This window comes from Scylla paramamosain, chromosome 39 (assembly GCF_035594125.1).
Source record: "Scylla paramamosain isolate STU-SP2022 chromosome 39, ASM3559412v1, whole genome shotgun sequence".
Taxonomy (NCBI): Eukaryota; Metazoa; Arthropoda; class Malacostraca; order Decapoda; family Portunidae; genus Scylla; species Scylla paramamosain.
In genome coordinates, this window is record NC_087189.1 from 622,579 (window position 1) to 635,000 (window position 12,422).

A 12,422-nucleotide genomic window follows, 5' to 3' on the forward strand; every position below is an offset into this window, starting at 1 on the left:
CAAGTTTATCATAAAGTTCTGTTGGGAAATTACATGATAAGAATAACACTCATTTAATGTCATGATGAACTGACAAATATAATAAATAATAACAAATATAAATAGAACATAAGCATTAGCTACCCAGGAAGTTAAAAAGCCCACAGGTACCTTCCTTTGATTGCCCCTGACTGAGAAGAGAGACAGCAGATCCTTCACCACATGACAAATGATAGCACACACACACACACACACACACACACACACACACACACACACACACACACACAACTTACACATTACCTATCAAGTCAAGCAGAGATGACCCACAACTCCCTCGCATTCCTTAGAGAAAAGATATGCCACAGATAAATGATGATGTACCTAAACAAGCATTACCTATCAAGTCAAGTAAGATGACCCACAACTCTCACATCCTTTAGACATGAGAGATGCTGCATATCTTTCACCACATGAGTTTGGCCAAGTCAGTCTCCTTAGTGCTGCTGCTGTCACCCTTGGCCATGGACGTGAGCACCACCAGGAGGGAGTGAAGGCGCTGGTTCTGGGAGCGCAGGGCCTCTACCGTGGTCTTCAGCTGCGTTAGGTCCTGCCTCATTGACTCCTGCTCACTCATCTGTGGGTGGTGGAGCAGAGGTGAAGATTCCTGGCTGATTGTAGGAGGTGGAGATTCTTGGGTGTTTTACAAGTGGTGAAGATTCTTGGGTGCTTCATAAGAGGTGTGTCTAAAGAGTATGTTTTGTTATTGTAGGTTTTCTGTTTATTTCTCTGTGATAAGTTGTTTTTTGTGATGTATTGGAGTGTTTTTTTATTGTGTTTTGAGATTTCATGGGTGTTTCATTAGAGGTGTCTAAAGAGCATGTTTTGTTATTGTGGGTTTTATCTTCGTTTCTTTGTGGTAAGTTGTTGTTTTTTTGAGGCACAAGAGTGTTTTCACTATAAAATCACAAGCATCCATTTCATGCCTCAGGATGGGAAGCAGCAACCAACCCTATGCCTAAAAAATTAAGGATTACTTGACAAAAACTGCAACAAGACTACAAGCTTACTTTAAATATTTCACATGGGAAGATTAATTTCCTTCCAGGCTCTACAGCACATGAGATGAAGCCTTGTAAGCTGGTAAAGAATTAATAGGGATATAATCTCAAACATACAGAGTCTAAGCACACACACACATACATACACACACACTTTGCTCTGAAAACAGGAAGCAGGCAGCTGGAAGTAGCAACAGCCTTCAAAACACATTCTGAACCACCACACACTGCCTCTACCATTCACACCTCCCTCTTTACCTTCCCCTGAGAACCATAAATGCAAAAAATAGATACAAGCCAGCACAGGACACATGCCTAACTCAAAACCCTGGGATGAAACAAACTGTAAACTGGTAAACTGGAGCTACAAGACAGAAGGCGGAGAGAGAGGGAGACAAACGGATGCAGACACTTACTCAAACACTAGGAACTCACTTGAAATGACTTGCTGTGTTCTCTTACACTAAGCTCCAACTTTTAGAGGGAAATTGAAAGCTACATTATTCACTGACAAGGGTGTGTGTGTAGAGGTGGCAGGGGAGGGAGGCAGTGATGAGAACTGTGGTGTTTGTGTTCACTGGCAGAGATGTGTATGTAGAGAGGTGGTAGGGAGGAAGGTAGCAAAGAAAACTGTGCTAATCAAAGGGTATTGAGCAGAAGGACAGTATAATGAAATGAGGAAAGGATTGGAGTTGTAATGTTAATAAGGCTTTGGGTGAAAAAATCAGGGAGATCATTAGTTGTAGTGGGTGAGGTGTATAAATCAAGTTAGATATGTATATTTGGTGCTGTTCAAAGGGTACTGAATGAAAGGTAAGTGTAACTGAATAAAAAAAGGATCAGAGTAGTAATGTTAAAAAGGCTTTGGGTGAAAAATCAGGGAAATCATAAGTTGTAGTGGATGAGGTGTGAAAATCAAGTTAGATATGTATATTTGGTGCTGTTCAAAGAGTATATATTGAGTGAAAGTGTTATGGAATGAAAAAGAGATGAGAATAATAATGTTGATAAGTCTCTGAGTGAAGAAATCCAGATAATATATATATAAGTTCTAGTGTGTTTCGATGTGGAAATCAGGTCAGATATATATATAATGTTATTTATTTATTTTTTTTCTGTGGAATCAACCCTGTCTATATGAAGCTTGAAAAATGACATGTTAGTTCAAGGAAAGGAGTTGTGCATTCTTTCCTTCTCACATACACACAACACAGTACTTGCACATGAGGAAATGCATACAGTACAAGCTTGCTCTCTGTTGAAGGTTATCCAGCCTGTATGAAACTTGACAAATGACATGTTACACAGAGAAAATGAGCCTTTATACCAAGATGGAACACATTAACACAGCCTAAATTAATACATACATACAAAGATACAATACACAAACAATGACTCTTACGACAAACAGCAACAGATTCACTCATCCCAGAACTAACACTAAAGAGTCACACCACACACTTTCCCACACACTTTGAGACCATTAGAGTACAAACTAACACCACCTGAATTAACCAATACACGTACAAACCCAACACTAACTCGTAACAAACCACAACGGACTCACTCATCCTCCAGCCTCTATAAAACTTGAAAAATTATATATTCGACCAGGAAAACCAATGGTAAGGAGTCACGCCACAAAACAGGAGACCGTAAACCACTCACCTCCCCATCAGACACCACCTCAAAGCTCTTCAGCACCTGGAAGTCCCCAAATTTCTTAGACAGGATGCCGTGGCGGGCGTTGGGATGCACCTCCTTCTTGGATGTGGTGTACATTCTCCGCAGGGCGTCGGGAATGAAGACCTCCACGTCAAGAACCAGCTGTGGGGAGGGAAAGAGATGAAAACACTGCAAAATGGAATAGAAAAAATGAGGAGATAAGGAGTGTAAAAATAGAAAACTGAAAGAAAATAAGAAATACTGAAATAAAATACTGGATGGCTTAATAAAGTAACTACTACTACTACTACTACTACTACTACTACTATTACACCAGTTCTTTGTACCTGGGTCTGCATGGCCAGTCTTTTAAGGATGGCTTGGTCCTGCACAGCCTTAATGTCGTCCACAGCCAGACCCACCAGCAGGTTCATGATGAGGATTGACATGAGGGCCAGGAACGTCACAAACACTATGTACGTCACCTCGGGGTACTGGAGAGGCAGGGAACAGTTTGCATGATGAAACTAAATATAGAAATACTTAACTAAAAGACCACATGCTGTGAATACACTACAAGGGGGAAAAATTACACTTTCAGTAAGCGATAAGATACTGAAAAGTCATACATATTGAACAGATTTGCATGATGTCATTAAATACAGGAATGCTTAAGCTGCAAACACACAAACATACAGAAAAAAATAACTAAAAATAATATTGAAAACAGCATTCCAGTAAGCCATAAGACACTGAGAAGGCACACATACTGGAAGGGTCTGGGTGCTGTCATTAAATACAGAGTCGTATTCGAACTCTCCGATAGTCATCACACCTGTCTTGAGCAGAGACCGGGGCAGGGAGCCAAAGGGAAGCTGGTTCCTTAACACCTGCCGGAAACACAGCAAACATCAGACGCCAAGAGAGATGGGAGAGAAAATGTAGATTTATGACTTGTCTTCTGCACACACACACATACACACACACACACACACACACACACACACACACACACACAAAAACAAACACACACCATGAAGAAGCAGAGGCCAAACGCGATGAGGAAGAGCAAGAAGACCGTCAAGAAGCGGAGGAAGGTGGCGAACACGTCAGTGAACATAACCACATAGATGCCCAGGAATGGAAGCTTGCGGATGAACAGCAGCAGGTTCATCCATGCCAGGAAGATGGAGGCCGTCCCAACCTGCCACTGCCACTTCTGCGGGACAAACCAAAGAGGCAATCTGTCACTAGAACCCTTAAATCACCCTTAAAAACCTGTGTCACTTCAACTAGAGGACAAAGCAAAGAGGTAATCTGCCACTACAACCCCAACAACATTCAAAACCCATGTCACATCAACTAGAGCCTTTTGATAGAGAAGATGCAGTCCTGAGACAGACACACACCTCTCGTATATTACTAATCTGATATTATAAACCTATAAACACCCTTAGGAATCTGTGTCACCTCAACTACAGCCTTTGAAACTAGTGAAGGTGTTTCACAGAAGTGTTTAAGAATGTGGCCCTAACACAGACTGAGACAGACAGAGAAAAATGATGGAAGAGACAGACCCTCACCAAACGACACTCACCTCTCGGACTGAACAGTTAGTGAAGTCCCACACAAGGAGGAAGGCAGTGATATAGCAGCACCACTCCATCAGATTCTCCAGGCCGATGTAGTTAAGCCGTGCCTAGGGAAAAAAATACCCTGAGTAGCTGACACGAGGATTCACTGTAGCTGGGTAAATAGTTCTGTTTGTTATGCGTGTGTGTGTGTGTGTGTGTGTGTGTGTGCATGGGTTGAATTAGGTATAAATTTCTTGTGTTCCTGCCACGAGAGTTCTATGTAGCAGGGTTCCTCGAGCATAGGGAGCGTGAATGATGTCGTTTTAATATTATGTTTGTGAGTGTGTGTGTTGATTATGGGTTTGTTTGGTAATGGTGTGTATGTGTGTGTGTGTGTGTGTGTGTGTGTGTGTGTGTGTGTGTGTGTGTGTGTGTGTGTGTGTGTGTGTGTGTGTGTGTGCATGTAAAGCTTTGTTGAATAAATTACAAGAATTTTTTTTTTTTTTGCCTGAATCTGTTTTCCTCTTGGTTCTCCTAACTGTGATGCTACAAGGAACAATAACAAGGAAGGAACAATTAGTTACGAGAAAAAAATAACCTTATCTAACATTTTTGTCATACCACTTATCAACTTTTCCTCCCTACAAATACTATTAACCTTATATGCAGTATTTCAATAGAGGAATAACAACTGAACCACAATATTAGAAGTATACTCACCAACCAATGAATACCTCACCAACCATGTAATAAAAAAAATAAAATAAAAAACACCATTTGTAACAGTAAATATAAACACTTTCTATACATATATAAGTCAATAATACAATACCTCGGTGCAAATCTTACAATATGTACACAACACTTAGGCGGTGTCAGTCAACAACATCCATAGTCTGTGCAGTGTGATAATACGACACCAAGTGAATACAGCTTATATATAGATACTCGAATGTTGCATGTATGAATGACCTTGCCTTACATCTAACCTAACCAGGCACAGAAAGCAGTATAGATAATTTGAATCTTTAAAAGACCATGTGTGATTAAAGGTTACTGATGATAATGTGTATAGCTGTGATAAGAAAAGAGAACATACAAAAAGTGGTACAGATGACTGAACCTTTTAAATACCCTGTGTAAGTCATTGAGGTTATTGATAATGATGTATATAGCTGAGGAGACCAGAGGCTGTGCGTAAATGAGATCAAGGTGCAGTTTATTATGGAGTATGAATGGCCACTACTACTACTACTAATTTAATACGTACAGTGATTCATGGGTTATTTTTTGTGAGTGATAATGCGATGTGCTGTGGCTTGTACATCGATTTGTGCTGTTCCCTGTCTAGCAGTTGTTTCTTCTCCTTTTTTCCTCCTCTAACATTCACTAATCCAATTTTTTTTTATAATTTCTTTCCTTCTAATTTCTTGCCATTCATTTTTCTTATTCCTATTTCTTTGCTATTCTTTGAAACAACCTGTCTTTTAATTTTTCACAATCCATCCTCATTCTAATCTCTAATATCTAATATGTCCCTCCCTGCACCTCACTAACCCTTCACAATGTACAGACAGCATCAATAACTCCTCATAGACACCCTCCCTTTCATTCTCCCTCCCTCAGTCTTTCGATTTTTCTCCTTCCATCCTCATTCTAATATCTAATTTTAGCTTGGTGTCTTCTCTGTCAATTCTTGCACCTCACTAGCCCTTCATGATGTACAGACAGCACTGATAACTCCTCATAGACACTTCTCATTTCATCCTCCCTCCCTCAGTCTTTCAATTTTCTCTTTCCATCCTGTTTCTAATATTTAGTTCTAGCTTGGTGTCTTCTCTGTCCCTCCCTGCACCTCACTAACCCTTCACAATCTACAGACAGTAACAATAACTCCTCATAGACACCCTCCTTTTCATTCTCCCTCCCTCACTCTTTCAGTTTTCTCCTTCCATCCTCTTTCTAATATTCAGTTCTAGCTTGGTGTCTTCTCTGTCCCTCCCTGCACGTCACTAACCCTTCACAATGTACAGACAGCATCGATAACTCCTCATAGGCATTTCTCATTTCATTTTCCCCTCTGCACTCACTCCCTCATCTCTAACTGAGGCTGCAGGCACAACACCGGCTGGGACAAAAATGCAAGTGAGGGCGTGAGTGTGTGATGACAGTGAAGATATTGAATGTACTTTACCACAACACTCCTAAGACCTCCCTGGAAGAACAAAGTTAGTTATTAAGGGTATTTAGGTAAGATGTATTGAGTTTGTTAGGTTAGCCAAGGGTAGTTAGGAGAATATTAAAAGTTATTGGGGATTTTAAAAGATAAACTGATATATTTGTAAGGGAAATGTAATAGTTATGATTATTAAGGGGGATGAAATTAATATAGATTGTAACTAAAAGGATAAAAAATAAAATGATGATCTAGAAGAAAACGTACATAGGCATAATTTATCGCATATTGTAATGAATAAAATAATCTCTCTGTATTGCATATAAGACTTTACACAATACCTCCATGCAATAATACAGTATTTGATTTTAAAGAACATTAAATACTTATCCAAACAACCTGATTAATATTGAGAGAAAAAAAAAAAAAAAATGGAAGACAAACACACACAAATCTCACGAAAAATTAATCTTTTGAACACCACACAAACCAAGTGTGAATTAACCACACACACCACTCCTCACCGCACCTCCCATTTCTCCTCTTCATCACAAAATTTAACTAAACACACTCCCAAAAATCAATCTTTTGCACACCACACCTCTCATTTCTCCTCTTCATTACAACCAAACTGAACAAAACACACCAAAAAAAAAAAAAAAATCAGTCTTTTGCACACCAAACAAACCTAACCACACCGCACCATACCACACCAACTGGCAGAGGAGTGTGTGGATAACCGAGCACCACACAAGCACCACACAAGCACCACACAAGCACCACACAAGCTAAACATACCTGGTAGATCTGAAATATCTCTCGCAGGATATTAATAGCAGCCATGACAATGATAACCCACTTCCCAGCCACAACAAATCCATGGCTCGTCAGATCAACCTTGTCCTTGATGTCCTGTGGGAGAGAAGGATGTGGTGATGTAGTGATATAGTGAAGGGATGCCTCAGTGAATCATTGAACTGGAGGTGACATCAATTTGTGGCTTATGTGATGTTTCTCACCTAGTTTTGATAATAGAGGTGATTTTAATGGAATAAGTGATAGTAGGAGTACTTTCTCTCCCCCTGATCCCTGTACAATGAGGGCAGAAGTATTTTTTCTTCTCCATCAGGGGTCAAGAGGCTAAAGGAGTGTGTGAATGAGTGTGAGCATGAAAGCTGTGTGCCTTCTCTTGGTTACCCCTCATTTTTAAGAGAGACAGCCTTGGTATATGTATGTATGTATGAGTATATAGAAAAATACAAATGCAAGAAAATACATGATGCCCTGGTAAGTATGTATAAATTAATATAAGACATGTAAAAAGATAGAAATGTGGAAAATAGATATGATTAATTTTGCCCTTCTTTTCACTAGTAAACACACAAAAGACGCAACATTTAGGAGATGAAAATCTTCAAACGCTGGATTCACTGACCTCACAGGAGCCAGATGCCACAGCCTCCTGGGCAAGGATGTCACCATTGGGCACATCGGCGAGCTGCTCCTCCACCCACGCCCAGTCCCTGAGGAGACAGTGAAGTGCCCTTGAGTGACAGATGCTTCAAGGTGACTCTCAATGTGAAATGAGTCTTTTTGGCTATTGTTTTTCTTACTGATGGGATAATTGGGGTTCTTTATTGTTTTTTTTAAGGGAGAGATGTAAATAAGGGGTCTTTTTTCTGAATTAGGTCTTTTTGGTATATTTTTTTTTTTTACGGGAGAGACAATTATTAATCTTTTTTTTAAGAGATGCAAATAAGTTTTTTTTTTTCCTGAATTGAGTTTTCTCTGCTACTGTTTCTTTTAAGGGAGGGATGCTAAGTGGGTCTTTTTTACTTCTCTTTACTTACTATTTGTTTCCACTATCATCCTTATTCACAAATTCATCTAATCTTTCAGAATCTCCCTGTTGACTTGGCACTCACAAGCTGCATGATTAGCAAGTGTTTGTAACGGATCTGTGGTCAATAAGTATCTATCTGTCTATCTTTAATGCATTTTTGTGGTTAACATCTATCTATCTTTCTGTCTTATGACCCATACTTGGCAGTGAGAACGTAGCCAGTGAGGAAGGTGAGGAAGATGCTGTAGAAGATCAGGGTTGAGTAGTACACAAATCTGGGGAAGAAATGAGATGAAACTGACATTATTTCCATACAAATCCATCTTTTATTTATTCCTTCATCGATCTAATACGTATACCAAATATTCATGCCTTACATTATTTCCACATTTATCCGTCATTCCTCCTTTCATACGTGTAATAAAATCCTAACCTAACTTAAAGAGGTCAGAATCACCCCACCACCAAAACATTATAACTATCATCTATTAATTTCATCCAAATCACCCATGAACCATCCACCTCTCACCAACCATCCACACCCATCCACCTCACCTTCCATAGCTCATCCACTTGTGCTTCACCAACGAAATGGACACAGGATGGTTGAGAAGATTCAGGCGTTTATACTTCACCATCAACATGAGTGGGTGGTTTTTCTTGAGGTCCCTGAAATCTGAGGTGTACAGTCTGGCGTCTTCCAGCACCCTGCCGTCCTCATCGTAGGGCGTCTCCATGCTGCTGATGGAGGCGATGGAGTCTGTGTCAGAGCCGTTGCTGGACATGATGTAGTTGTCGTCCACCAGATCGAATTTGAAGAGCATTGCGTATCGTTCATCATCCGAGTCCATTCCGTTTGATTTTGTGCACCTGTTTGTGTGTTGGGGTAGGGCAGAGCTTGTGTATTATGTCTGTTGGTTTTTGTCTCTGTCTATCTACTTATTCTGACTGACTTTCATAGGAGGGGCATGGGAGAAGTTACAAAGGTCTATTTATCTATCTATTTTGTTTGTGTGTAAGGGATAAGGGAGAGCTTGTTTGTCTCTCTATCTATCTATTCATTCTGTCTGACTTTCAGGTAAGGAAACAAAGACTAAATAAACAAACACAAGCAGCACAGAGATAAGGAAAGGAAAGATGAAGGAAAGGACATACAGACACATAGCCACAGAAGCAAGACAACACCACCACCAGCACCACACTCATACCTATTGAGCACAGCCTCCGCCACGTCAGGGAACTTCTTGATGAGCATCCTGAAGGGGGTCACTCGGCGTCCCTTGTAGTCTGTCCTCACGTTCTTCAGAGCCATCTCCCAATCCGATGACTTCACGATGGCCATGCACACATCCCTGCAGTAAGATATGTGTCAGATACAGGGGGCAATGTTATGTGAAGTTGGGTTACCTGTTTCAGTTGCAGCATGTTTTCTTAATCACTATCCATTGTGGCATGTTTTTATATTTCTTCTTGTTCTGTAGTCATGTCTAAGCATTGTACTGGTTGGAAATTGTGAAAGATATCATTGTAATTTCTTTTCTTTCTTGTAGATAGCTTATAAAGATTTCATATGTTGGTTTTATTGTCTAGAACTGTTGTACATTGAAGGGAAAGGGTTTAATAAGAGATAAGAGATGAGAATGAAAGAATTTGAACGGACAAGACTCAATTCTCTCTTCCTTCATGGCCACTCAGAGGTAGAAGTCACAAAACAGGACTAAGAAACACAGAAGTCCTCAAATTACAATGAAATTCTGCTCTTATGCCACACTATAAACTGGTTTTTGGCATAGGTCTAATATAAACCAGCCTCATTAAGCACCTGCAATCAGTCACCTGTGCTAATACTAAAGTCATAATATAGAACATAAAAACCTAACAACCGTACCTGTAAAAGACACAAGAAGGACATACAGTGAATAAAACAGATCTCAGCCAGCCTAAGTAAACACCTGCAATCTATTACTCACCTGTACTGTAAACTCATAATCTAGTATATAAAAACACAACTACTATATCCATAAAAACACAAAGGACATACAGTAAATAAAGAATAATTAAATAACTCAGTAACCAAAACAAATTAGCCAGTGGTGAATGTACAGGGACAAAACAAGCACTGCCAACATCTTACTTCTTCCCTGCAGCAATGGCCAGCTCCAGCGCATTCCTCCCCGATGTGTCACAGGCCTGGAGGGAAGCCCCACGCTCCAACAACAGCCTGGTGACCGCCACGTGGCCCTCCTTGGCAGCCAGCTGCAGCGGGGTTGTCTTGGTCTGGTGGGAAACGAAAAAAATGTGTCAGAATATGTGTGTATTTTAGTGCTGTACCCTTGCAAGCATTTCACAACTCTGGAGGTGGACAGAACAGTCACCTTGTCTAATAGATGAGAATATTTAAAACCCAACCCCACCAGCTGGTCACCTTGTCAATGGGATCAATAGGCGAGTCATAATCTAGCAGCTCGTGGACACAGAAGACATGTCCCTTGGCTGAGGCACAGTCCAGGGGCGTCCACAGGGAGGAGTTCCTGGCGTCCACATCTGCCCCAGCCTCCAGCAGCACCCGCACCACATCTGTGTGTCCCTGGAGACAGGCCAAGTGTAGTGGGGTGTCCGAGTTTTCGTTCTCATCCTTGACCAGGTAGCGGTAGTGCTTCATCAGCTCCCGCACCACCCTGCAGCAGAGGAGGGGTTAATAGGCTCTGAAAAGGTCTCGTTTGATTGTTAAGGTGTCATTGTGTTTGCTTTGTGTTTGTTGTGTGTTTATTTCAAGCTCATTCTCATCCTTGGCCAGGTAGAGGTAGTCTTTCATTAGTTTCCATACAACGATGAAGTAGAGAAGGTATTAGTCCGCCCTGAAATGATCATGTTTGGTTGATGAGATGTTATTGTGTTTGCTGTGTGTCTGTTTCTCTGGTTCAGGTTTGTCTCTAAGGTCCTCACAGCATCACAGACAACCTTAAAGTGACTCAACACCCGCAAAAATGCAGTGAAGGAGTCCCTGGTAATAGAAGCACTAGTATTAATGCAAGTCTACACAGATTAACAGTTCCCTACAGGCTCCTTTAGGCAAGCTACATACTTGACCTGTCCTGCTTCAGCTGCCACGTGGAGGGCTGTCTCCTCGTCCTCATTCTTGTTGTCGATGCGAGAGCCAGCCGCCAGCAGCTTGTCAATGATGTTGTAGTACCCCCGCCGTGCTGCCTCATGCAGGGGGGAGTTATCGTAGCGGTCACTCTCATCCACCAGGTCTGCACAGCGAGGGTCATTCAAGAGGACCTGAAGAGAGAGGTACATGTGAGAGGGCTCTTAGTGATCAAAATGTGTCACTTTTTTCCTGCCTGAGGATTAACACTTTCAATGCCAAGGAAGTGGTTTGGTAACACTGCAAGCAGTGTACAGAATTACCTGACCAAGTAGTGTGTGTGCAAGAAACATTCATAACTTTAAGGATAAACATGACAAATCCAGTTAAAAGACAGGACATTATGAGCTTGATTAGGTAAAAACAATAAGGTAAGAACACACACACAAACACACACACAAACACACAGACAAACGCAGCACTGAATCTTACTTCCAGCGCCTCACAGTTCCCTTGCTCAGCACACCAGAACACAGCAGTCTTGTCGTCCTTGTCCACAGCCTCTATGTCGGCATCGTTGTCTAGCAGTGTCTGAAGAGCATCTGCATGCCCCCCACTTGCCGCCAGCAGCAGTGGGGTGAAGGAGTCCCTGGGATGGAAGTGACAGCGTTAACAGAACCAGAATTAGTGAAAATCTATCCTTATTTGTGGCTCTATGTGTAAGTTTTGTTTATTTACAGTCTCTAACAGCAGAAGTAGTAGCATTAATTCACGCAGCGACTACATGGACTTTCCTACATTGATGAACATTTGCGAGTAAAAATCTATCTTTATTACAGATTTTAGAGGGAAAAAGAAGTAGAATTATTAGCACTAACCCAACCATTGCCTATATAGATTAGTAACTTCCCTACATAACTTAATGAATGAAATAATAGCAGTTAACATCAAATCTAATTTATTCACAAGTTAATGATTAAATTTTGCATGTATACTTGGGATGACTCAGAATTAACACTAAATTTATCGTTATCCA

The 12,422-nt window shown here is 40.9% G+C and overlaps 1 protein-coding gene across 8 annotated transcripts in view; it reads right to left on the reverse strand.

Annotated features, from left to right (window-relative positions):
* LOC135091954 (transient receptor potential cation channel subfamily A member 1 homolog) overlaps nucleotides 1-12,422 on the reverse strand; it is a 55,310-nt gene that overhangs the window by 5,914 nt on the left and 36,974 nt on the right. For all 8 annotated transcript variants that reach the window (XM_063990016.1, XM_063990018.1, XM_063990022.1 and 5 more), the window contains 15 exons: nucleotides 11,879-12,035; nucleotides 11,384-11,580; nucleotides 10,724-10,976; nucleotides 10,433-10,575; nucleotides 9,507-9,650; nucleotides 8,854-9,168; nucleotides 8,499-8,573; nucleotides 7,891-7,978; nucleotides 7,254-7,367; nucleotides 4,303-4,404; nucleotides 3,739-3,924; nucleotides 3,476-3,595; nucleotides 3,053-3,199; nucleotides 2,709-2,867; nucleotides 379-616 (listed from right to left, as the gene is read on the reverse strand). In XM_063990016.1, the coding sequence (XP_063846086.1) occupies nucleotides 446-616; nucleotides 2,709-2,867; nucleotides 3,053-3,199; nucleotides 3,476-3,595; nucleotides 3,739-3,924; nucleotides 4,303-4,404; nucleotides 7,254-7,367; nucleotides 7,891-7,978; nucleotides 8,499-8,573; nucleotides 8,854-9,168; nucleotides 9,507-9,650; nucleotides 10,433-10,575; nucleotides 10,724-10,976; nucleotides 11,384-11,580; nucleotides 11,879-12,035 (2,371 nt within the window). In that variant the 3' untranslated portion in view covers nucleotides 379-445. The remainder of the gene's footprint in view (nucleotides 1-378; nucleotides 617-2,708; nucleotides 2,868-3,052; nucleotides 3,200-3,475; nucleotides 3,596-3,738; nucleotides 3,925-4,302; nucleotides 4,405-7,253; nucleotides 7,368-7,890; nucleotides 7,979-8,498; nucleotides 8,574-8,853; nucleotides 9,169-9,506; nucleotides 9,651-10,432; nucleotides 10,576-10,723; nucleotides 10,977-11,383; nucleotides 11,581-11,878; nucleotides 12,036-12,422) is intronic.